Below are 27,908 nucleotides of genomic sequence, written 5' to 3'. Positions count from 1 at the left end.
AGCTAGGTGGAAAGTGTTCATGATGATTTTCACAGGTATCCATGTATCTAAGCTAGGAGACAGGGAAGGAAATGGCACTCAACCAGCTCTTCTGTTCTTGGAGAAGTCTCCTGAAGATCCCTGCCTCTCCAGCACATGCTTTGGTATTAGTAAATAAAATTTCCCATATATCCTAGGTGTTTTTCAATTGCTGTTTTTATGCTGTATCTCAATGGAGTCATTTGTTGCGCTGTCTCTTTAAGGGCAGGGACTCAGTTTCCTATCACCCTCCAAATCTCCCAGAGCCAAGCTGCTAATTTTTAAAAGTTCCAGGTGTTATGCCCCACTGTTTGAAATCCAGAGGTGTTTCACTTCATCAGTTTTTAGAAAGCCAGATGTTATGGGGATTCATCTTCCCAAGGCTGTTTCCCCATACCTGGGGTGCATAATATGAAGTCTACTCTTCTCTTTTCTCCATGCCTGTGGTGTCACTTCCTCCAGTGGATGGTCTTACAGGTCAGTTTGGTTATCAATGGTGTCTTCACTCTTTTTTGATATAGCCTGTCCTCTATGATTAGCTGTGGAGAGTATGTTCTGCCCATCTTTGGGTCATTTTCTGGGTTATTTATACTGATGTGGGCATTAACTAGGTATATATAGATATAAGGTGAGCTTAGTATCCTATTACTCTGCCATCATTCTCAGAAATCACAAAGACAGTTTTTGAGAATACTGTTTATAGCAATAAATGCACGTATTAAGAAATTTAAAAGATCCCAAATATCCTAACTATACTCAAGGAACTAGAAAAAAAAGAACTATGCCCAAAGTTACCAGAAGGAAGGAAATTATGAAGATCAAAACAGAAATAAATGAAATAGAGACCAGAAGAACAATAGACAAGATCAACAAAACTGAGAGCTGATTTGCTGAAAAAAATAAAATTGACAAACCTTTAGCTAAGAAAAAAGACACATAGGATTATGAGACTATAATGAACAATTACATGCCAACAAATTAGATAACCTAGAAGAAATGGATAGATTTCTAAAAACATAAAACCTGTAAGAGTGAATCAGGAAGGAATAGAAAATCTGAATAGACCACTAACAAGAGATTAAGTCAGTAATAAAAAATATCCTACCACAGCAAACCTGGGACCATATGGATTTACTGGTGAATTCTACCAAACATTTAAAGAAGAATCAATAACAAATCCTTCTCAAACTATTCCAAAAAAAAGAAGAGGGAACATTTTCAAACTCATTCTGCAACCCCAGCATTATACTGATACCAAACCCAGGTAAGGATACTACATGAAAACCATGAGCAAGTATCCTGGATAAATATAAATGCAAAAAATTCTCAACAAAATATTAGTAAACTAATCATTTTAGTATCTTCTTGAACTCAAACACCATGACCGAATGGGATTTATCCCTGGGATGCAGGCTGGTTGAAAATAGGCAAGTCGAATATAATACATTAGTAGAATGAGAGAGAAAAATCATATGATTATCTCAACAGATTCAGAGAAAGCATTTGATAAAATACAACACCCTTTCATTATAAAAACCCTCAACAGATTTGGTATAGAAGGAACATACCTCAACATAATAAAGACTGTATATGATAAACCCACAGCTAACATACTCAGTGGAGAAAAAATTGAAAGTTTTTCCTCAAAGATCAAGAACAAGACAAGGATATTCACTCTCCCTACTCTTAATCAATGAAGTACTGGAAATCCCAGCTAGAACAATTAGGCAAGACAAAGAAAAGACATCCAAATCAGAAAAGAAGTAAAATTATCACTATTTTCAGATGAAATTCATGATTTTATATATAGGAAATCTCAAAGATTCAAACAAAAACAAACAAATAAACAAACAAACAAAAAAACCTGTCAGCACTAATCAACAATTTCAGTAAAGCTGCAGTATAAAATCAACAGAAATCATTTGCGTTTCTATACACTAATAATGAAACATCTGAAAGAGATAAAACTAGTCCGTTTAGAATAGCATCAAAATCAGTACCTAGGAATAGATTTAACCAAGGAAGTGACAGATCTGTACAATGAAACCTACAGGACTTTGCTGAACGAAACTGAAAAGACACAAATGGAAAGACATCCTGTGTTCATGGATTGGAAGAGTTAATATTGTTAAAATGTCCATACTACCCAAAACCGTCTGTAGATTCAGTGCAATTTCCATTAAAATACAAGTGGCATTCTTCACAGAAACAAACAAACAAAAACTAAACTAAAATTTGTATGGAACCACAAAAACCCTGAATAGCCAAAACAACCCTGTGGAAAAAGAACAAAGTTGACAATATCACACTTCCTAATTTCAAACTATGTTATAAGTATAGTAACAAAAACCGTATCTTACTGCCATAAAATTAAACATATAGACCAATGGAATGAAATAGGAACCCAAGAATTAAACTCCTGCATGTATACATAAACCACATCTTCTTTATCCATTCATCTTTCAATGGACACCATATACAATGGAATATTAGCCATTAGAAACGACAAATACCCACCATTTGCTTCGACGTGGATGGAACTGGAGGGTATTATGCTGAGTGCAGTAAGTCAATCGGAGAAGGACAAACAGCGTATGTTCTCATTCATTTGGGGAATATAAATAATAGTGAAAGGGAATAGAAGGGAAGGGAGAAGAAATGTGTGGGAAATATCAGGAAGGGAGACAGAACATGAAGACTCCTAACTCTCGGAAACGAACTAGGGGTGGTGGAAGGGGAGGAGGGCGGAGGGTGGGGGGGAATGGGTGACGGGCACTGAGGGGGACACTTGACGGGATGAGCACTGGGTGTTTTTCTGTATGTTGGTAAATTGAACACCAATAAAAATTAATTAATTTAAAAAAAATAAATAAACTCCTGCATGTATGATCAACTGATAATTGACAAGAGAACCAAGAATACTTAATGGGGAAAGGATGGTCTCTTCAACAAATGGTATTAGAAAAACTGGATAGACACATGCAGAAAAATTAAATTGGACTCCTGTCTTACATCACTTACAAAAACTGAACTCAAAATAGATCAGAGATTTAAACATAATAATCAGCACCATACATACAAGAAAAGAGCCATAAAATCAAGAATAAGTAAGTTCTTCACTATAAGCAGAGTTGCAGGAGCTACTAAGGAAGCAATAATTACAATTATGAGAGGTTCCCCAGAGGCCACATGGAGCTTACCCTTGAAGGAAGAATAGAATCTCACCATCGTATGAATAAAAACACTAAGTAGATGATATGGCCCCATCAAACCAGAAGTCCAGTGTGACTAAAATAGAGGATTATTTGGGAAACCTGTCCAGGCATGAGGTATGTTTGAACATGAGGTTTGGAAGATCCCTGAATGGCACAGTGAAAAGTTTAAGATTTAATCTATAGACAGAATCTTCTGAAACATTCAAAATAGGGAGATGATTGATATGATTGATTATGGGCTTTAACCAATATTGACAGCAATGAGATGAGGGAGGGAGGTGAAAGTCTGAGGCAGAGAAGTCCATTAGAACATGAGAGTCTGACCTCTAGTAGGAAGAGTGGAGACTAATGGTCATGAAAGGTAAGCTAGATGAGAACTGGTATTTATGCAAGACTAATCTGACGGAAAGGAAGACATGAAGGGAGGAACAGATTTAAGGATGAGATTGAGGTTTATGATTGAATCAAGTTTTGGAGAGTGTTGCTTCTATAGCATAACAACAGACAACTGGAAATTCCCCACTAAGATTCAGGGTGAGAGAGAGGAAATTGAGAATCCTTATCAGAGAAGTGATAAGGAAGTCATGAGAGTAGATGGACTGACCCAAGAAAAGAAGAAAGTCAGCAGAAGGGTGAAAACTAAGGGAGATGCCTGTTCCTATTGGTGGGTGAAGAGCCAGCAGCATAGGCATGGGGTATGAATGTGATCAAAGATGGGTAACACCCTGAAGGTGGCATTGCCACAGAGATGAAGTCAACAGGCTCTTCATGACTCAGGAACCACAGTACTCACATTAGAATTACTTCTCAATTGTGTGTCAAGCAAGTTACTTGGACTCTTAATTCCTCTATTTCCTCACATGTAAAATAAGGGTAGGTTATTGTGAAAACTAAATGAGCTGATAGATGTGAAGTAATTATCACAGTATTTTGTTGTTACTTTCTAAAATAGTCTAAAAAGGCAAAAACAAGCTATGCAATCATCCATTTAGCCAAGTACTTTTTGTATTCAGATTATCATCCTTTTGAAAATAGTAATGGAAAAACCAAAACTCTTTGTTCTTTTTCATTATTTCTTCTCTAGTTCTTCAGTTTGGATTCACAACTATCTTCGTGGCAGCTTTTCCCCTAGCACCACTTCTGGCCTTACTGAATAACATAATTGAAATTCGGCTGGATGCTTACAAATTTGTCACACAGTGGAGGCGACCTTTAGCTTCAAGGGCCAAAGACATAGGTAAGTTGGATTTGATGTTTTTTTTAAAGATATTAGCCATCTGGTGGATAAAATAAAAACAGACATCAACTTTAAATTTTTTACTAATGGTTTCCATGTAAGATGAAGTAACTCATTCTTACAAAAGAATAATTATGTTAGCTTTAAATAATATTAGACAAGAAATAAAGCTGCCTATTTGGAATTTTATAATTTCCAGTACTGGAGAATTTGTGCTTAAATAGACTCTCAATTTGGTTATTTGAACTTGGAATCTAGAATTTTTATTTATTATCACTTATTTCCTTTTTAAAGTAATTTCCCACTTGCTTTATTTTGTTTTGCCCTTGCTCAAATGTTTCCCTGAGTCACATAAAGCTCAATCCAGTTTTTCTAAAGATGAAGATGGCTTTGGCCTTTGACAGGAGAGGCTGAGTTGAATCAGATGCAGCCTCTTGAGTGCTGCTTGAGATCAGAGACCATCTTTTATTCATTTCTGCATCAAATGCTTAGTATAGAGCCAGCAGGCACTCAGTGTGTCTTGGCTCACAGTGGCCTTTAACCTCCATATGAAACAAACCCACATTCAGTGAGCACCTACCCTGGGTCAGCGCAACAGGGGCTGGGCCCATCCAGCTGTCTGCACCCTTCAGGAGCTCCCAGCCTGGTAGTGACTTGACAGTGTGAGTGCCCATCTTATTGGGTAATGTATTGGTGCCTTATTGCTGATGAGAACTCTCTGACTTACGTTTGATCCTGACCGAGTCAGTAAGTCATGAGCATCAGCACATCCATAGAAACTTCTTCAAAGCCAAAGCATCTGCAAGTACAAATTCTTACTCTTGGTTACAAGTGTCAGTATTGGGTAATTTGAAAGGACTGTTAAAATTAGTTTCCCCAGTAGTTTTTATACTATTATTTCTGCTGTTGTGTCTTGAACTAATATAACACTTTTTTTATAAATTTATTTTTTATTGGTGTTCAATTTGCCAACAAATAGAATAACACCCATTGCTCATCCCATCAAGTGCCCCCCTCAGTGCCCGTCATCCAGTCACCCCCACCTCCTGCCCACCTCCCTTTCTACCACCCCTTGTTCGTTTCCCAGAGTTAGGAGTCTCTCATGTTCTGTCTCCCTCTCTGATATTTCCCACTCACATTTTCTCCTTTCCCCTTTATTCCCTTTCGCTATTTTTTATATTCTCCAAATGAATGAGACCATATGTTTGTCCTTCTCCGATTGAGAAGACATTCTTCTTATTTCACTCAGAATAATACCCTCCAGTTCCATGTTGTTTCTAATGGCTGAGTAATATTCCATTGTATACATAGACCACAGCTTCTTTGTCCATTCGTCTTTTGATGGACACCGAGGCTCCTTCCACAGTTTGGCTATTGTGGACATTGCTGCTATAAACATCGGCGTGCAGGTGTCCCGGCGTTTCACTGCCTCTGTGTCTTTGGGGTAAATCCCCAGCAGTGCAATTGCTGGTTCATAAGGCAGATCTATTTTTAACTCTTTGAGGAACTTCCACACAGTTTTCCAGAGTGGCTGCACCAGTTCACATTCCCACCAACAGTGCAAGAGGGTTCCCCTTTCTCCACATCCTCTCCAACATTTGTGGTTTCCTGCCTTGTTAATTTTCCCCATTCTCACTGGTAACACTTCTTTTTGAATAGGAATTTGGTATGGAATCCTTGAAGGCATCGGCATTCTCTCTGTTATTACAAATGCATTTGTCATAGCGATAACATCTGACTTTATCCCTCGTTTGGTGTATGCTTATAAGTATGGACCTTGTGCAGGCCAAGGAGAAGCTGGACAAAAGTAAGTTTGTCCTAAAACTGTCATGAAGTCCCCATTTCCTATGCACTGTGTGATGCTGGCACTCTCAGACAGAAGCTTCTGCACTGGAGTAACCCAGGATGAGAAGGACAGCAGTGGGAGAGGTAGAATTATGATGACGCTACCAGCCAAAGAAAACACATTCTCATCTACTGAAAAGATGGGACTCAACACAGATAACACAAGTTTTAGGTGGAATTAATAATTTCTCCCACCCCTGACCCTTGCCTACTGTGAATTCAGAAATGGGTGCTATGCTAGTATATATAGCCAAAAAAATTAGCACATGCTCTAGTATATAGTTGTGCCATCTTTATGAGTTTATAAGAGGATAGTTACAATTTGATTCCTCTTGTGTCATCATATGGAGACTTTGCAAGTTCTACATGGGAAATATGCAACCATGTGACAAGTACCCTAGAAGTATTCTATAAATATTTGTGGAATAAGTAACTGAATGATTCTTTCCTGGATATTGACCTGACCAATGTACATATTACCCAAGGCAAATCCAATTCTATGGCATCACCTAAGTGATTCCCAAAAGCCAGGTATTTCTGGGTATTTCTGGTCAGGTAAATTCCAGGCAAAATTAAAACAGGTCCCCTAGATTTCATTTCTATAACCTTGGGCGGAGACAAGAAATTTAACATACTTTAATGGGAAAAAAAATCTTTGGCTAAAATAAAATAATTCTGTTCTAATTGTGGGATTTAGATGTCTGTAGATCACAGTGGAGTATGTTTTGGAAGTCTTTTTAACACCCCAGAAATTATCCCATGTGGGCTATGACAATTCACATAGGCAGCCCTGCTCTTTGGTTTACTAGTCAGAACTAAACTAATCCTGTATAGCCACTGTAGTTGGATTAGCCCCAAGGAATAAAGTGCTACCAAATCAAGTTAGCCAAATTCATGCACCCCTAGCCTAGGTCCAGTTTCATTATTAATCCTACATGAATGCTTTAAGGCATAGATAATTGAATGTAATAAAGCTTACCATCTAGCTATTCAAAGAGGCTTCTATAAAGTTCTTTACTATAATAATCATGTGGCCATTAGACACTAATTATCTAGCAACTTTAAGTGAACATACCATCCCATTTTAAGAGATTTAAAGACATGTTATACTATTCACTTATTCTTTCTAATTCTATTGCCAACATTCTCTGCTTGGCTGAGCCTAGAAAAGCTTGCCTTTGTTTAAACCACTTTCCTGTCTGTTTTGCATTTGATTCTCAAAACAACCCTGGGAGTGGGACATGCATTATTACCCTCACTTTGAAGAACAGAAGGAGATTGAGAGGTTAAATCCAGAATCACAAAGCAGAGTAACTGATAGAACCCACATGAAGGCAAAGCCTAGACTCATACAGTGCTCTCCATCCTGAACCACAGGGCCCAGGGGCAATTGCCAATAAATGTTTATCCAGTTCATCTAACAGGAGAAAACTCCCCAGGGGTTTAAGTCCCAGTGGTTATTTAATTTTTTTCTCAATTGCAAATATAATGAAACCTGTCTTGGTTTGGGTGGAACACAAAAAATAAAGCAGGAACATGTATGTGCAGTTGATAGTGAATCAAAGCTTTAGAATGTTGACAGTTTATTAGAGTTAAGACATGTTCATGGAGATTAAAATTTAACAGTCTCCTTGATTCAGTTTTATGGGGCTCACATGGACTATTTTTTTTTTACATATAACCTTTCTCTTTCCCTTAAGAGACTTCTGCCATTTTCAATGTTTATAGATCTACATTCTATCTTCTAATCCATTAGTCATGTTTCTTGTTTTCAAATAGTTAAATTAGTATAAGTTTATTCATGAATCTTATTTTCTGCTCCACCAGCTACACTATTATCCTTTTTAAGGTTTTTTGGTTTGTTTTTGGTTTTGGTTTTGTTTTGTTTTGTTTTGTTTTGTTTTTGCCCATTTGGAAATGCTTTAGAAATGATTGAACTCATGGCGGAGCAGCATTGTCAAATTTTAGAATGTCAAAGGCTTTTGGGGTAGTATGTGCATAGTCAAATTCCACTTGTTATGATCCCATTCACCTATAGAAATGCTACATTTCAATTGAAGCTGCCTCTAAATCAAGGGTACTCCAACTAAGCCAACCTCAAAACTCCAGACTGCCTCAATGCCTTCTTCTTACTGTTTTTTCAGCTTTCGCTGGCTTCTCCAAAGATGAGAGTTTGATGCATATGCCCAGAGTGAGTCAGTCACATGCCCTTGTCCCTATGACAGAGGGACTTCCAACCACAATCTCACTGCTATCATGAGCGGTCAGTGAATGCATTTTCAGTGGCATAGAGGGGAAGACGTTCTCATTTTCTAGCCAGATCTGAACATGAGAGGAATACCGTGATTTGAGGCAATATTCTCCACACAGTGGGTACACAAGAAACTTTCAAGTGTTTCATCTTTCCTCTTAAGACATTTATTAAGGCATTTTTGCTGCACCCTGCCTAGGTAGATTCCTGGACCAGTGCCCATGCTTAGATTATTCAGTGTTTGCAAAATAAAGTCACTTCCTCTTTCAGGATCTTCACTTGAACTCTCTAGAAAAGTGCTTAGAGAACTAAAGTCATCTCTGGGTATGCATCAGGAGATAGAAATTATGAAGCAAAATTGAAGGTGTATACTATAAGACTGTTCTGTCGATCAGAGTTAAATTTCAGTCAACAAACTAAAATTATTTTTCAAACAGCACAAAAAAATCATTTTGAGCCCTCCACTCCTATCCATTGAATGTAATTAACTACATTGTTATCAGGCCAGAGTTGTGGAACATTCTCTAAGAATATGTGCAGGCCTTAGGATTATTGTGAGGTATATATCTGATTTAGTGATCTAACTAAAAGATCGTAAGGAAACTTGATCAAGAGCACAATGCTCAAACTGTCACAGAACAAACCACAAATATCTTAATAAATTATAAGGAATATATTTTTGCAAATTGTAAGTCAATAGATCAACATCATAACCAATTACAAGGTTTTGTTTAAAAACATAAAGCTGACAATGCTTTATATATTACTCTTTTTTCATGTCAGTCATATTTATTGCAATAAGTCAGAAGTCCACTTTCTTTTGTCATCTTATTAGCCTACCTATAAATAAATTCATAAATTTGTCATTTATTATCTATAAGGCACATCTGACTCTAAATGCATAAACCAGATCTTATTTCTTCTAGCTTTTTCATTGTTTGGGCCCTATCCCCATTCTGTTTGAGGTTTTAGATATAGTGACACATAGGCACATTTAATCGCAAAGTTCAAAGACACTCTGCAGTTTAAGCTGGATTCTACAAATTCAAAAATCAACTTCAGGTTCTTTTCTTTCCCTTAAAACTCATTACTAATGATCATTAGTTCATCTTTTTCCTTATAGTAAAGGATTGGAAACAGTACATCATGAATGATTTTTAAACCAGAATTCTCACATTTAAATAAATGTGGTCTTCACAGAACTTACTTGAAAGAGGCATGCATCATAATTCAAACAATACTACCCTTACATAAAATATTTTCTGAATCTCCTATCTTGGAAATACCTTCAGGGGCCCTCTACCAGCCCCTTAAGAAAATTAACTTTGTGTTTTTATATTCACAGAAACCCTTCCTTTGTCTGATAGTTTTTTCTAGTTACTACTTCATTTTTCCTCTAACTTGGAGCTGGTGGTGTGCCACATTGAGGCATAGTGATCTCCTGACAGCAGATAGGGATCGACATGGGATCTGCTACTGCCTGTTTCCTCCAGACTGACATACGAATGCCATTGGCTGAACTTCATACAGGGAATTGTGGGAAATCTTTCCCTGAATTGATGACTACCCTCAACTATTTATTGTGGACAATAGCTAAGATTCTACCGCAGTGAAAAGACTTTGAGAAATGCCCAGACAGTTCAATATTAGCAGTCCCTCTCCTTCCCTGATTATGGAAAGGAAATGGAAGGAAGACTTACACAGCTGATAACTATATGGACACATACTAGATCCATGTGTGATGCTTTGTACACGGGAATACAGAACTGCCAAAGGCACATTTTCACCTTGGATTTATGACTGACAGTACATGAATATGCTTAATAAATAGGTCAGAGATATATCCTCTTTATTTTGAAAGTAGAGTGTTGTCCATGAAGCTGGTATTTTATTTAAATTTAGATTTTTCTCAATCGAGTTTTTGGACAGAGCAGCCATTAGGCCACTGCTTAATCTCAGTAAAGCCACAGGGCTGCCTTGGGAGGTAAGAAAGAGTGCAGGAGGGGTTGTGAATATTTCATTTCAATGTTGGGCATGTTTTCTGCCAGTTTCCAGAACTCCTTTCCTTTCCCACTGTTTGGCTCCTAAGAAGATTCTGCTGTATTCTATAGTTCACAAAAACCAGCTCACTCTCTATGACAGCTAATAATCATCAAAGCACTAATTTGCTTTCATGTCCTGTTCCAGGCAGTTCAAAGAGGAGGGAGACATTATTCCAAATTACCCTTCCAAAGAGTGGTAGGGGAGACCTGCTGCTGGTTGGATTAAGGCATGTTACACACCCACTGAACATTTGTTTCACCCATGAGTGACTTGATAAATGGGTACTTCTGCTTGGTTCATTTTTTAAGGCCATGATAAAACTTCAGTGATTTGTCTTGCTCAAGACAACACACAGAACTCATGTACTATCGGGTCTGTGTTTGTGTCATTATTTTGATTTGGTGTTCAGCATCTTGGAATAATCATGCCAGACAAGTTAATGGAGAGAATGTGAAAGCTATGATTTTTTCATTAAATCAATATTTATTTATTGTACCTTCTGCAAGGTACAAGTAATAAATTAATAGTAGCCACTCACATTTAATTAAGATCTTGCTATAGGCTAAGCACTCTGTCACTGGCTTTACATGTATCATTTTGTTTAATCCCCACAATGACTCTATCAGGTAGTCACTTTTGTTAGTTAAAGAAGTTATATAACTTACTAAATTTGCATGGTTAGAAAGCAGAAAAGCTACAATTTGACCCTCAAACCCAAGTTTTTAGTATTGAAATATACTGACTCCTAGCACAGAGTAAAAGCCATGTTCTCAGTAAGTTTATTAACCCTAGGGTATATAGGCAATAACTTTATTTCTGATCCATTCTAAAGACAGTGATATTATCTCTGATAGTTTAGCTTTCCTCAAATGAAATCAATTGAGTTTGATATTTACTGGATTCCTACACTACACAAAACTGCCCTAGTATATAAAAATACCTATGACACTTGTTCTGCTCCAAAAAACAACTGCAATCTAAAGAAAACCCATATGTACGATAATGGTGAAGTTAGATATAGGCAGCACCATACAGAAGAAGAAATGAGTCTTTTTCTGGGAAGATTAGGACATCTTCCCAGATGGGGTGCCATTTCAATTGGTCATTGAAAAATTCCTACTTAGAAAGAAATGAATAGGGAATCCCAAGAGAAAAGACAAACTGAACAGAGATATGAAAGCTTATGCAGGGAATATAGTCTAGCATGACTATAGCAAGGGATGTGAGTTTGGAGGGGAGGCATAGTAACACCAGTCACATTCAGGGTATTATGAGAGAATATAGGTATTCATTAATAAAGGAATGTGTTTGTGTGTGCATGTGTGTTCACATCATCAAGGAAAGAAACTGTGGCTTACATGTAATTTATACGAATCATGCAGTACTGTCTTTCATCTATTGATTGGGATAGTGATGGTCTGTATGATGACTTTGAACAAGAAGAACTAGAATAAAAGAATGACTTGTTCCTGAAGGTTTTTCAGTGTATCCTAATTTGAATGATTATGACAAGGCAAAGCCAGCTAAAGGCATTTATAAGTACAAGAGTTTGTAGGAAGTAGAGACTTCAGTGAATTGGATGCAGAGGTGACCAGAGCTCTAATTATAGAATTCATTTTCTCCCAGGTGCATGGTTGGCTATGTGAATGCCAGCTTATCTGTGTTTCGAATTTCTGACTTTGAGAACCGATCTGAGCCTGAGTCTGATGGCAGTGAGTTCTCCGGTACTCCTCTCAAGTACTGCAGGTGAGGATGGCATTCAGCCAAACCTGGGCTGGCTCTGCCATGGGAAGGTTTTGCTTAGACAGCCTTTCTGACTGAATGGGTTTAAAGAAGTGGTCCTCAACCTTGATCATGCATTAAAATCCACTAGAGAATTTTAAAATCTCCTCTGGACCAACTGTGACCTAGTAAATTAAAACAGAATCTCTCAGGTGGAACCCAGACATCCAGATCCAGGGAGTCAAATAAGAGTAATCCAAAGAGACCCACACCAAGACATAATGAAGATGTCAAAAGTTAAAGATAAGGATATTTACAGCAGTAAGAGAAAAACAACTTGTTACATATGATGGGAAACTCCCCCACCAATAAAATGATCAGATTTCTCCGTAGAAACTTGATAGGTCAGAAGGATATGGCATGATCTGTTCAAAGTGCCAAAAGGAAAAAAAAAACTGCCAATGAATAATATTCTGCTCAGCAACAGTGTCCTTCAAAACTGAAGGAGAAATGAAGAGTTTTCCAGGCAAGCAAAAGCTAAAGGATTTCATCACCACCAGACCAGCCTAACAAAGGTAAAGGAATTAACCTTTAATTTCTAAGGTTAAATTTCTTTATGCTGAAATGGAGGGGTACTAATTAGTAACAAGAAAATAGATGAAAGCATAAATTTCACTGGTAAATATATAGAAAAGAAGTGGAAATGATCATTTATAATGTTAGTATGAAGGTAAAAGACAAAACTAGTAATAATCATTATAACTACATTAACTAGTTAAGGGATATAAAAATATGGAAAATGTGAACAAAATGTTGGAGGTAGAGTAAAAAATATAGTTTCATAATGTAATCTGACCTAAATAATTATCAACTTAAAATAGACTGTTAGTTGTTATATGTAAGCCTTGTAATAACCACAAAGAAAAAACCTCATAGATTCATGAAAGAAAAAGGAATCCAAGCACACCACTAAGGAAAGCCATCAAATCATAAAGGAAGAGAGCAAGGAAAAAAAAAAGAAAGAAAAGGAACAGAGAGGAACTACAAAACAGCCAGAAAATAATTAACAAATAAGTACATACCTATCAGTAACTACTTTATTTTTTTTTTAATTTTATTTATTTATGATAGTCATACAGAGAGAAAGAGAGAGAGGCAGAGACACAGGCAGAGGGAGAAGCAGGCTCCATGCGCCGGGAGCCTGATGTGGGATTCGATCCCGGGTCTCCAGGATCGCGCCCTGGGCCAAAGGCAGGCGCCAAACCGCTGCGCCACCCAGGGATCCCTCAGTAACTACTTTAAATGTAAATTCTAAAATAAATTCTTCAGTCAAAAGACAGAGTGGCTGAATGAATTAAAAGACAAGACTGATCTATTTGCTTCCTATAAGAGACTCACTTCTGATGTAAGGACACAAATAGGCTGAAACTGAAGGGATTAAAAAAGATATTCCATGCAAATAAAACTTTAAGAAAAGCTGAGATAACTATGTTGTCTGCTTTAAATACAGATTTTTTAAAAGAATGTAATTGACAAAGATCATTATATAATGATAAAAGGGTTAGTCAGTCCAACAAGAAGATACATTTCCCAACATACCCAACCAATAGACACCTGATATATAAAACAAATATTAATAGACCTAGGGAGAAATAGATAGCATTAAACTAATAGTAGAGAACTTTAATACCCCACTTACAACAAAGGATAAATCATCCAGACAGAAAAGTCAATAAAATAAGTGGTCTGTACAACATTTTATAGGTATATACAGAGCATTCGATCCAAAAGCAACAGAATGCATACATTTCAAGTGCATGTGAAACATTCTCCAGAATACAAATCAAAACCACAATGAGATACCACCTCACACCAGTGAGAATGGCTAAAATTAACAAGTCAGGAAACAACAGATGTTGGCAAGGATTTGGAGGAAGGAGAATGAATCTCTTACACTGTTGGTGGGAATGCAAGCTGGTGCAGCCACTCTGGAAAACATGTGGAGGTTCTTCAAGAAGTTAAAAATAGAGCTACCCTATGACCCAGCAATTGCACTACTGGGTATTTATCCAAAAGATACAAACATAGTGATCCTAAGGGGCACCTCACCCCATTGTTTACATCAGCAATTTCCACAATAGCCAAACTATGGAAAGAGCCCAAATGTCCATCAATAGATGAGCGGATAAAGAAGATGGTTTACACACACACACACACACACACACACACACACACACACACAGAGGAATATTACTCATCCATCAAAATGAAGTCTTGCCATTTATATCGACATGGATGGAACTGGGGGGTATTATGCTAAGCAAAATATCTCAGTCAGAGAAAGATGATTATCATATAATCTCACTCATATGTGGAATTTAAGAAACAAAACAGAAGATCATGAGGGTAACTGGGTGATGGGCATTAAGGAGGGTACTTGATGTAATATGCACTGGATGTTATATGCAACTGATGAATCACTAACCTCAAACTAATAATACATCATATGTTAATTGAATTTAAGTTAAAAATAAAAAGAAATAGATCATGTTCTGCCACAAAACAAGTCTTAAACAATTTAAGAAGATTGAAATCACATGAAGCATCTCTTCTGATCCTAATGCCAATGGTATGAAATGAGAAATTACAAGAAGAAAACTAGAAAAACTCACAAATATGTGGAGATTAAACATGCTACTGAACATCCAATGGGTCAAAGGAGAAATAAGATATAGCTAGAGACATTTAGAAATAAACATATAATGTACCAAAACATATGAGATGCGGTAAAAGCAATTCTAAGAGGAATGTTCATAGCAATAAATGCCTACCTCAAGAAACAAGAAAAATCTCAACCTAACTTTATACCTCCAGGAGAAGGAAGGAAGGAAAGATGAATGAACCAACGAATGAAGTTAGTAGAAGGAAGAAAGTAACAAAATCAGAGCAGAAATAAGACTAAAAACAAATAGAAAAGATCAATGAAACTAGGAGGTTGTTCTTTTTTGTAAAGATAAGTAAATAAACGAAACTTTAGCTAGACTTTCCAAGAAAAAAAATATTCAAATGAATGAGAAGTGAAAGAGGATACATGAAAACTGATACCACAGAAAAACAAGGGCTCATAAGAGACCAGTGGACAATTATATACCAACAACTTGACAGCCTCAAAGAAATGGATAAATTCCTTGAAGCATATAAACCATCAAGGCCAAATCAGGGGCAGAAGGTAAGGTATAATAAGTTCCTGAAAATGCTTTAATTCTTGCGTTACATGTAGACATGAGGGTTTATCATACTAAGTATTAAATAAATATAAAGGTTAGAGAAAAGAATATGAATGGATCAATGAGGTTAGCTTTAAAAATTAAATATGATGAGGTTGTACCTGAAGTTGAAAATAATGTTCTATGGAAATGCAAAAGATGAATAATAGTCAAGATACTTCTGAAGAATAATAGTAGAGATTTACTTTATGTTAGAATTAGTATAAAATTATAATCAGTGTAATGGTGTCACAGAATCAAATAAATAGAAAATGGAATAGAATTGAGAACTCAAAAATTGCATATTAATTAAGGTATAATCACAAAATAACACATACATTATGATTTCATTTATATAGAGTTCAAAGCAGACAAACTCAGCAGTTTTACTCAGAAACACTTGCATAAGTAGTATAACTATAAAGAAAAGCAGAAAATTAAATAGCAGTTATCTCTCTGGGTGTCTGGGATTGCCAGCAAGGCATTTCTAAGTTACTAACCATGTTCTAGGACTTACCTTAGATGGCGGTTATGTGAAGTTCACTCTCGTTCTTTCAAATGTACATGTACTTTTACATTTTTAAAAATGGGAACGAATTAAGTATACCTGGAACTGGAAAAAAAAAGTTGTTTGCAAGCCATAACCTAAGTGGGAACGTCCTGCTTTTCCCACATGTAAAACTGAAGCCAAGAAATTACAAGTGTTATGTTTTGGAAACAATTCTAACTCACTTTGAAAAATTCCTGCTAACATTGACACCGCTGGACCACTTAGTTTCTCTGAAGATACTAAATGAAGATTAGAGAAGTAAAACATTGATTCAATTAGCTTTGAAGCTTGGCTTTCTGTCTGTTTCCAGGGAAGTGTTTTGTTTGCACAATAAACATGTACCCAGTCATTTGGCAAAAAAAAAAAAAAAATAGCACTCTATCAAAAACAGAGGTATGGGGCGCAAATGACATCTGAGCACCTCTCGAGCCCCTGCCTCTTTGAAAAGGCCAGTGGGATCAGGAGTAGGCTAGCACTTCAACTGAGAGCTCTGCTTCAAACAGTCATCTGCAAACTAAAAGAAAAGAGTGAGAGTCAACACTTATAGATCCTGAGATGGAGAGACCCTAATTATGTTACTAGGGAAAACTGATGTCCATAGAAGTTTCATTAATTACCTAAGATCATAACATCAGGCAGACCCCAGCCTTGGTTTGCGTGTGCTTTCCAGCGAGCGCATGATTGGAGATACAGCTGTGGGCAGTGAAGCACAAGAGAGCCAGACTCATTAGCATCACTAATAGCAATAAGGAGTTTTCTAGAGAGAAACCTGACTTTATGATACAGTAGCTTTAGAGAGCAGGAAGGCCAGAGACCTGCTGCTTCTGAAAACTGGAACTTCCTAAACATTTCATTCTGAAACCAAGAATCAGAAGTTAAGTGCCAGTGTAGGTACATTGCATTCCTTTGTGCACAAATTAGCAGAGCTCTGTGATAGATCCACAAATGGATGTATACTATACAGGGGCTGAACAAACGGATGCATGTTCTCTTTAAGATTTATTCATTTATTCATGAGAGACACACAGAGAGAGACAGAGATACAGGCAGAGGGAGAAGCAGGTTCGCAGGGAGCCCAATGCAGGACTCTATTCCAGGACCCCGGGGTCAAGACCTGAGCCCAAGGCAGATCCTCAACCACTGAGCCATGCAGGCGTCCCGAGATATAGATTCTCAACAACTGGATCTCTGTATAGAAACTATCTGATATATTGCCAACTCACTGTAACCATGAATATAAGTGCTTTCTACATATTAAAAATGTAAAAAATGTTAATTTAAAAAATATAAAAAATCTATTAATTAAAATGCAAGATCACCACCTAAAAACAAGTGTTTTCATTTTTGCATATTTCAGTAGTCTTCGATTATTGGTGGGAGATACATTCCAATACCCCAAATGGATGCCTGAAACTGAATGATACCAAAACCTATATATACCATGTTTTTTCTTTACACACTTACATAGTAAAGTTTAATTTATAAATTAGGCACAGTAAGAGATTTACAACAATAATAATAATCATAACAATATACTGTTAAGAAAGCTATACAGTATCTCTCTCAAAATACCTAGCACTGTACTCACCCTTCACCTCATGATGATAAGAGATGATAAAATGCCTATGTGAGGAGATGAAGTGAGGCAAATTATATAGGCATTGTGCCCTAGGATTAGGCTACCGTTGACCTTGTGACAATAGAAAGAAGATCACGTGCCTACTGACTGGCAGGGAGGATGTGGTAACTGAAACACAGAGAGCCAAACAGTAGGATGGGAGTGAGGGCAGGGGCAACTACTTGCATATATGTCCAATTTTACAAATAGAGTCATGTTTGATAATCTCTCTCACTGTGTCATAAAAAGTATTTCGTCTTTCTAGTCTCATACTTTAATGAATGGTTGTACTATACTATACAGATGTATATATGAATTCATTTATTTGCTACAAATGTGTAGCAGCAATTTGAGGACAATACATTGGTGTCTTTGGAAACAGTCTAGGGGATAACACCATGATTTTCTACCCAATGAATTTAGAAGAGATCTGGGGAGAAAGAGCTTTACTAATATTCTTCAAAAGTAAAGCTGAACAAAGTCTGAGAAGCTAAGAGAGATTGAGCAGTCACCATGAAGGGCACAAGAGCACAGCTAAGGCATAAATAAGAAAGGAGCAGTAGGTTCTGAAAATTTTCTGTTCTAGTGAAGTAACGAAGTATATACTTTATGTTGGCTAATTGAATTTAAAGTTAAGATTTTTTTTAAGTTTAAGGAGTTAATGAGGGTAACTCTTGAAATATTCAGGTCCCCTCCTTTAAAAAAATTATTTATTCATGAGAAACATACACAGAGAGGCAGAAGAAGAAGCAGGCTCCCTGCAGGGAGCCCGATGCGGGACTAGATCCCAGGACCCCAGGATCATGACCTGAGCCTAAGGCAGGCTCTCAACCACTGAGCCACCCAGGCATCCCAGGTCCCCTCCTTTTATAAATATATGTTTACCTAATAACCAACCATATGTATAATTAAAAGCATACTGCCATTTTTCTTCTAGAATATTTATTCAGATTATATTTGAAATATAGGTAGCTAAAGACAATAGGAATCACATTATTTTAATTTCAGAAAACACACTTTGATTCTTGACTAGTTGTGCTCTGCAAAAAGTAAAAGAAAGTTAGAACTTTTATTCTTGAATAAATTGGACCTTTGACAGGAGCTATTTATGTAACTATATTCCAGAATAAAAGTGTTCTAGGCAATTACCTAATCCTCATCATTATAGAGAGAACCAACAGCTTAAAGGTACTAATAGATTGATTTTTAATCTCAGCACTAGATACTCATCATAAATATAATTTTACTGACAAAATAAATACACTATTATTATTTACCATAAGTATTAATGATAATTAATAGGATGATTGTGATAATAGTGACAGCTCATTTCTATAGTCCTTAATACTCTTCAAAGATACTCTGCACAGGACAAAAAAAGACAAATAGATCAATGGAAAAGGATAGACAGTCCAGAAATAACCCCACATCTATATGGTCAATTAACCTATGAAAAAGGAGGCAAGACATACAGTGGGGGAAAAAATCAAATGGTGTTGGGAAAACTGGACAGCTCCATGCAAATAATGAAACTGAACCACTTTCTCATAACCATACACAAAAATAAACCCAGAATGGATTAAAGACCTAAATATGAGACCTGAAACCGTAAAACTCCTAGAAGAGAGTTTGGGTGAGCAGTAATCTCTTGGACATCAGCCACAGCAAATTATTTATGGATATGTGTTTTCAGGCAAGGAAAACAAAGCAAAAATAAACTATGGGGGCTACATGGAAATGAAAAGCTTTTGCAAGGCAAAGGAAATTGGACTCTACATCTGAAACTAATGATGTACTATGTGTTGGCTAATAGAATTTAAATTTTAAAAAATGACAACCTAGTAAATGGGAGTAGATTTTTGCAATTGATGCATCTGATAAGGGGTTTATGTCCAAAATATATAAAGAACTTAACACCAAAAAAAAAAAAATAAACTATCAGATTAAAAAATAGACAGCGGATCTGAATAGACATCCCAAAGAAGACATACAGATGACCAAGAGAGAAATAAAAAGGTACTCAACATCTCTAACCATGAGCAAAATGCAAATCAAAACCACAATGAGATATCACCTCACACCAGCCAGAATGGCTAGTATCAAAAAGGCAAGAAATAAGTGTTAGCAGGGATACGGGGAAAAGGGAATCCTTGTGCACTATTACTGGGAATGTAAATAGGTACAACCACTGTGGAAAACATTATGAAGGTTCCTCAAAAAATAAGAAAAACCATATACTCTAGTAATTCTACACTAGATATTTACCCAAAGAAAATGAAAACAGATTTGAAAAGATACATGTACCCCATTTTATTGAAGCATTGCTCACAATAGCTAAGGTATGGAGCAACCCAAGAGTCCGCTGAGGTACCTAAAGAGGTAGTTTATACATAAAGTGAAATAGTACTCAGCCATGAAAAAGAACAAGATCTTGACATTATGGATGGACCTAGAGGAAATTATGCTAAGTGAAATAAGCCAGACAAAAACAAATACTATATGATTTCACTTATATATGGAATCTAAAAAAAATAAATGAACAAAAAAAAACAGACCCTTAAACACACTGGTGATTGTCAGAGGGAAGTGGGTAGGGGAATAGGCTAAATAGAATGGGGATTAAGAGATACAGACTTCCAGTTATAAAATAAGTCCCAGGATGAAAAAATACAGCATAAGAAATACAGTCTATATTGTGCTAACATTGAATGATAACAGATGGTGACTATACTTATTGTGATGAGCACTAATGTATAGAATTGTCAAATCAGTATGTTCTATACCTGACACCAATATAACATTGTATGTCAATTGTGTGTAATTAATAAAAAAAGATGCCCTGCACAGGAATTATCTTGTATCCTTATACACAACTTAGTGCTGACCCTGAGGTTAGGTATGATCTTACATGAGCGCCTCGATAATCATAACTTTTCCTCAGATACGGGAATTTGGTCTGTTTACACACAGAATCATTAGAAGAATTAGCATCTCCAGATCTTTCCACATTTCTGGGGCTAATGAAAAGAATACTGGGCTAAGAAATATGAAACTCCAATATGGAAAATCATTTTTCAGTTTTTCTACCTGTGATAGTAATGATAATGACAAAAATAAAGTGGAGTCACACAGATTTAAGTTCCTAGGACAGGTGCCTACTTCCTAATGGGTGTTCAACAAATATTTGTGGAATTTTATGCAGACTCAAAAGTTATAGTTGGAGCATATATTAGAAAGGACTTTTAAAAAATAATAAAAAATTTTTAAAAAGGACTTTTTTTAGTGGGAAGTGGCAAAAATCCAGTATAAACTGACTTAAAAAGAACATCATTGGTTCAGGTAACTGGAGGTTGGCAGGATGATACTAATGTTAGTAATGGTTGGATCGCAAGCCTCCAGCAGCATCAGCAAGACACTGCTTCTCTACTGGCTCTACATTGTTTCACATGACCTCATTCTTTTTTTTTAAGATTTTATTTATTTATTCATGAGAGAGACAGAGAGAGAGAGAGAGAGAGAGAGAGGCAGAGACACAGGTAGAGGGAGAAGCAGGCTCCATGCAGGGAGCCCAACGCGGGACTCCATCCTGGGCCTCCAGGATCATGCCCTGGGCTGAAGGCAGTGCTAAACCGCTGAGCCACCCTGGCTGCCCTCACATGACCTCATTCTAAGCAAACTCTCTCCACACACAGTCTATGATGGATTTAATTATAATTCACTAAATGACCATTCTAACAGAAGCCCTGATGAGGAGTCTCATTGATCAAGTCTGAGTCATCTTTTGAACTGGGGTCAGGGATGAAGGTAAGCCCTGCCTAAGCCACACGGATAATTCCCCAGAGGAGAAGAGATACTCTTTTACCAGAAGAAAAAAAATAACGGATAAGTGACAAATGTCTAGGATAGAGAAGCTTTTTTGAACTATCTATCATGAATGAGGACTACATGTGGGAATGAATGAGATTTGGGAGTCAGGAAAATCATAGTTCGGAACATAGCATTCATTCTCCTATGTATTTACAGATACCGAGACTACCGTGACCCCCCGCACTCACTGGTGCCCTATGGCTACACATTGCAATTCTGGCATGTTCTAGCAGCTCGATTGGCTTTTATCATTGTATTTGAGGTATGTTCTCTTAACCAATTCCTTTGCCATAATTAAGTAACTAAGAATAATGCATGAATGCAAGTGTGAGAATGTTCAACGTGGTTATTTATGTCCAGAAGTATTATAGTAATATTATATAGCCTCTTTTTTAAATCTTTTTCTTCACCTTGAGTTGTCCAAGAAACGATTGAAAGTCCATTGTTGATTGTTAGTGGATACATCAGAAATCATTATTCTAATGTTCTAGGACCATTGTTATTCGATGTTAGGGAAATTGCAGTTTTTTCCATCCCTACTCCTACAGACTCAGATACATCATGCTTGTCATTTGCTTTCCACAAGCCCTCCGAGGTGATTCTTTCTGATGTAGATGTTCAGGGGCTATAGTTTGGAAAACAACTAAGCTGGGTATCACACAAATGGTAGCCTCTCTTTGTGTGTCATCTTGACATTACTTTCATTCAGGACATAAATAAGTATTCATTATCTAAGACTCAAAATTAACTTTAAATCTACCTAGCAATTACTTATATGTCAGTAAAAATACATTGCCTGTTTTCTTTTAGTCTTTAAGAAAATTGCTACTAGAAATCATTTGCATTTCTATGACTGTACTTTATAAATGGAAGTTTCATCTCCTGTCACATAATATTAAAGCCAGATTAATGCAAACCAGGACTGCCTCTTGCCTTAGACTTGACATTTCCTATACCTCTTCTTCCATCATTTTTTTTCCTTCATTCCAGGGAACCAAGAAAAGATAAGCTGTTCTTCCCTGGGAATTCACTTATCTAATACTTTAGAATTATGAGAGTCCTTAAATTATCATCTGGTACTTTACTGGTCATTATCATATAGACAAACAGAAATGACAGTGTTTCTAGTTTCAGCTGTTAGTAAGTCAGGTGTAAAGAATTTGTGGCAGTGTGCCAGAAAAAGTTTCTTCCTGAAATGATCATTTTCTTAAGGCCTATTGATCATTCTTGCAGTCAAATTGGCAAAGTGAATTTAGCAATAGATAAAGCAATTTGAAACATTTTCTTATGATTTTCACAATAATGCCCGTTCTATACATGAGCAGATTGAAACTCAGAGTGACTTTTTCCCAGGTAAGCAGACATTTCTTAAGTAATAAAAGCCAGGATTCAACCCTGAGTTTTCTGACTCCATGGTATAGGTACTTCTGGCTCTCCTTTGCATTCTCTGACCACTCCTCTACCTTCTTTCCTGATTTCTTTCCTCACATACATCCTCTGGCCTCATTCCACTTTCCAGACACTCAAGAGGCTCCACATCCCTGGAATGAGAGTTCTTATACCACCTCCCAGATCTCTTTCCAGCTAAGGAGGTTCAATAGATCTAACGTGTTGTATTCTCCTTTATGTTTTTAGCATCTCGTGTTTTGTATAAAGCACCTCATTTCATATCTGATCCCAGACCTCCCAAAAGATCTAAGGGATCGAATGAGAAGAGAGAAGTACTTGATTCAGGAGATGATGTATGAAGCAGAACTGGAGCGTCTCCAGAAAGAACGGAAGGAGAGGAAGAAAAATGGAAAAGCACACCACAATGAGTGGCCGTGACCAGGTAGGTGAGAGGTGTGCTCATAGTCTAAAACCTCTCCTTGGGTTGAAAGGGATGCTTTAAACTCCCTTGAATCAAAGCTTGCCATTGTCCTACTGATAGGAATCAAACTCCTTAGAAGCTTCCCAAACCAGATTGTTTCTTAATTGTGTAATTTAACTTTCTCTTCCCTTTGCACATAATTCCTACAACTCTACCTCCAATGCCACTCTTGGCCTGGCAGTCAATGCCTTTAGGAGTTGGCCTCAGTGTTCCCTGAAATAAGCCTTCTCTCTCCCTTTTACTCCCAGTCTGGCAATTCTCCTTAAGCAGAAAGAAGTCATGTTGCCTTGAGGATATTAAAGCCACCTTTTTATCCCACCCAAGATGGCCTTCCCTCTATGGAAGGAAGGAAACATTTCTATGGAAACATTTATCATTTCTTCCCAGGATGATCCATGTCACACCATACCCTCTAAGAAGTTTTCCCCAGACTCATCAGCCCAGTGAGACTCACTTCTTATAAACTTCTCTGATTATTGCATCAGTGCTACATGTATTGGCATATATATTGATCTGTATTGTTAATTTATGATTTTCCCAATAGTTATCAGGCTTCCCCAGCAGAATGGTAAACATCTTTAGGAAAGTTTTTCTGGGTGGTAATTTTATCCTTCCTACTAGTTAACATGGCATTAAGCACATGGCACCCATTAATGCAATTCAGTCAATAAAGGTTAAGTGGATTAAGGCGACAAACAGTGTAAAGAAGTTTCAGAATGTTCCCACATATCTTATCAGAAAGTTGTCTTGAAACCTTCTCCCTGGCAAATCTATTGGCTGTGTGTCCTTGGGCAAGTCCATTAACCTCTCGGCTTAAGTTTCTTCAAGGATGAAATGCTTAGATGAGCTCTCAGTTCTGGTACTCTGGGAATCTGACATTATGGCATTTCTTTTGCCTTCCTCGCCCTTCATTTCTCTGTCTCCACTGGTTTGAAGACGAACTTTGAAAATGTTGTTCAAAATTTGGCCTCTAAAAGAATGAAATATACAGGAAGGAAAGTTAGGTTTTTCACTTTCCATACCAGTTAATGTGTAGCAGCTATCTGTAGAGATGTTTGTTGTTAAGTTAGTGAATTTGTGTCATCCCAGATCTGTGTAAAGAGTCCAGGAGGCTGTTATGATTGGGAGATGAGGGTAGACTTGGAGGAAATCACCCAGACCCCCAGGGATAAGAGTGGTATATAGATATTGAACAATATCCCTGCCCTCAATTCCAAAGTAGGCCTTGGTCTCACTAAAGGCAAGACATTTTTTGTAACAGTAATTTTCCCATTTCCCGGATCTGCCATTTGGGTCTGTGATTTTGGAGAAATTGCTTAATTTTTCTGAGCCTGCTCATTTGGCAGAACCAATATGCAGCTCAAATAAGGCAATGTATATGAGACACATGTGAAACAATAAAATGCTATAGAATACTAGGTGGAGTTCGTATTGTTAACTATTTTGTTATATAGTCTGCCGGATTCTAGACTTTTCCATTCTCTATCTGTATGACCTGGAATGGAGTGTTCATGTGGATTTGATTTCCACATTATACGACAGTAAAGAAGCTAGACTGAGCAATACTTTAAGAGCCTATGCAACTTTAACCTTCTGGGATCCTAGAATTGGTTCCAAGCCCCTGGCCCCAAACCCCATTCTGATCACCTCTTCTCTGGCTCTGGTCAGCCATCCGAGGAGAAAGAGTGACTATCCAGGTGGCCATGTTTGAGGGTAGGAGGCAGACATCAGAGAAGAGAGCTGCTCCCAGGAGCTCCAGTAACTAGACACCAAGGTGCAGCAGTAGCATTACCTCCATCTAGGGGCCACGCTGGGCTACAGGGCTGGTAACCAGTCGGGAGTTTCTTCTGGCCTCATCACTGGGGGCTGCTATCTCCCCAGAGGACATTTCTAATTTTTGCTTGAAAGCATAGTGTTTGTCTGTCTGTCTCTATTCCCCCAACAGTTGGCAGGATGTCACCTTGCTTCAGACTGCCTTTCTGACTCAGTCTGTTCATCTGTAAAGCAGGCACAATAATGTTTATACCATACCTGACTCAGTTTGGGGTTACAAATTCTTTGAGTGCCTTTGACTCATGGTGAGTACAAACCAACCATTGTACACTGTGTTCTTAAGCCATTGTGTGTACCTAGGGTTTCAATGCCTTCTTTTTTCTTCCTAGGTAATAGTTCATTTCCAAGCCAAGGACCTGAATTCTGTTTACTTCTCCCAGCTGTGCAAAAGCACATTCAAGTGAATGACTAAAATGCAACTGCAGTGCATGTCGCAGACATTGGCAGCAGCAGGGGGGTCAGCACCCTTAAAGGACTACCTGGGAAATCATGCTGCTGTGAAATCATGTTGCAGCACACAATTGCTATCTATCCATAGACCATTCTTGACCAAGCAAGCATGCACATCATGGGCAGTTACATTCTCAAGTTTTTAAAACCAAGGGGAACTTGTATACTGGGCCTGTTTTTCAGCCTGTTTGCTACCTTTTTTGCATTCTACCCCATATGAATTTTACAGACACTGGGCAAATAAGGGTATTCAGACACCTGGACACACATTCCTAGAATGTTGTAATGTCCTAATTCCATGTCACCAAATGATACAGACAAGACCCTGTTTACAATTTTTTCTTTTTTTTTAATTTCAGATCTTTCTGAGGAGATTATTATATATGACATATCTATAGCTATGTGTATGGCCATAGATGTATTTCTGTGTGTACATATGTATAGTCATGTATTCTTACATATGTACATACAAATACAGAGATATATAAAGTACATAGAAATTCCTTACCTGTAAATAGCCAAAAGGGTAATGACATGAATGATAAATTTTCACATTTAAATAATCATCAACATGAAGCCATGTTTAATGCTTGTATAATGTGATGCAATAAAATTTAAAATAAATTTATGCACACGGAATATTTTCAGTTGGGCCTTCTGAAATTCTGTCATGTTTTTTTCTCATAAAATAAGAGAAATCAGAGTGAGATCTTTAAAGAAAGATTTATTACTCCCACACACTCCTGAGAAATCACTTCACCTTTGAGACAGACTATATTTTTTCTAAATCCACCTTTTCCATCTTGTCTCTATGCTACCTTTTTAGAGTACCAACCCAACTAATTAGAAATCACTCAGAAAAACTTGGAAAATGTCACACACTTTGTTGACCTTGACACACTTTGTTGAAGAAAAAGGAAATATAGCCAATGACACTTATGCTGTCGTGATTACCCTGCTTACACTAGTTTGGTCTGTTAATCCTAAGGAAGAAGCCATCTGTTTGGGGAAAAAAAAAGTTTCTAAGCATTCCTGTTGTGGTAACTCTTGTTCTGGAGATAGCAGAACCTACCCTTCAACTATATTATCATCTTGCCTATGTTAGCTAAAGGGATGAGAGTGTTCCCAATACCATGTCCATCAAACACTATCCCCTCTTAGATGTGTGTTCTCTTCAGCTGATTGATTCCTAAAGACCTTAGATGTTTTCTTAGCCTATATAGAAGCAGTCAGTCAGAGTGGCTTTGGGCAGGCCAGAACTTCAACTATTTCTTAGTTTTGTCTTTCCATGGCCTGGTGTTCCTAGGAGTGAAATTCCAACCCTAGCAGGGCCTAAACTAAGGATACACTTTATGGAAACTGAAGACAAAAGGCCATTGAAAGAGTTTTCTTTTCAATCATTGGCTAAGAAGACTGTGAAATACTTCACAGCAGCCCCAGGGAGAGGAATTTCCATGAAAAGTCTCAAGAGATGAAATGAAAGAGACATTCCAATAAGACAAAACTCACAGCACTGGACAAAGCCTGTAACTTGTTTGTTGTGCCTGAAGCTCCATGCTCATGGCCCAATAAATCCTTGGGGCAGGGAGAGCAGCCAGGGCAAAGGAAAGAATTGTGAGCCCCTCTTTGGATTTGGAATGGACCATGAACATTCAGAGCTAGGTAGAGGACTACTGAACACACTGGTCAAGATAAAGAAGTAAACATTTAAGTATCACTTTCTATCTGGTCTGAGCATAAACTGAACTTAACACTATAGCCAGAATTTTTTTTTTTTGCCTGTGGATTCCACCTTTGCTATTCCAAGTGTTTCTTATGATCACAATTCCTGATGTTTCTGACATACAGTTCTTTTCTTCCTCTCTTCCTCCTTTCCTCTCTATCTCCCCACATGGAGACCAAAAAAAAACCACATTGGAAGAGTAAGAGAAACAGCTACATGCTGACTACATAGCCCCTCCTCCAGGCTGGTACAGTGCTATGCCAACAGGTCTCCCCTGAGCCTACAGTTCCTCCGGGGAGAGGGGAGAGAACCCAGTGTGGACATCCAGCACCCCGAGTGTTGTAGGTTACTTTTTAGCAGTCCCCATTCCAATTTTCCCCAGAGGAATTACAGATGAATC

At 37.4% G+C, this 27,908-nt stretch overlaps 1 protein-coding gene across 1 annotated transcript in view; it reads left to right on the top strand.

Annotated features, from left to right (window-relative positions):
- Positions 1-26,307, top strand: part of ANO4 (anoctamin 4) — a 348,320-nt gene extending 322,013 nt beyond the window's left edge. Inside the window, exons 22-27 of the mRNA XM_041738605.1 lie at positions 4,318-4,470; positions 6,130-6,277; positions 12,236-12,355; positions 21,789-21,894; positions 23,268-23,463; positions 25,665-26,307. Of these exons, the coding sequence (XP_041594539.1) occupies positions 4,318-4,470; positions 6,130-6,277; positions 12,236-12,355; positions 21,789-21,894; positions 23,268-23,459 (719 nt within the window). The 3' untranslated portion in view covers positions 23,460-23,463; positions 25,665-26,307. The remainder of the gene's footprint in view (positions 1-4,317; positions 4,471-6,129; positions 6,278-12,235; positions 12,356-21,788; positions 21,895-23,267; positions 23,464-25,664) is intronic.
- Positions 26,308-27,908: the final 1,601 nt, after the last annotated feature.

This window comes from Vulpes lagopus, chromosome 23 (assembly GCF_018345385.1).
Source record: "Vulpes lagopus strain Blue_001 chromosome 23, ASM1834538v1, whole genome shotgun sequence".
NCBI classification, from domain to species: Eukaryota; Metazoa; Chordata; class Mammalia; order Carnivora; family Canidae; genus Vulpes; species Vulpes lagopus.
The sequence above is the reverse complement of the archived record's forward strand: the minus strand, read 5'-3'. Positions and strand labels throughout refer to the sequence as shown.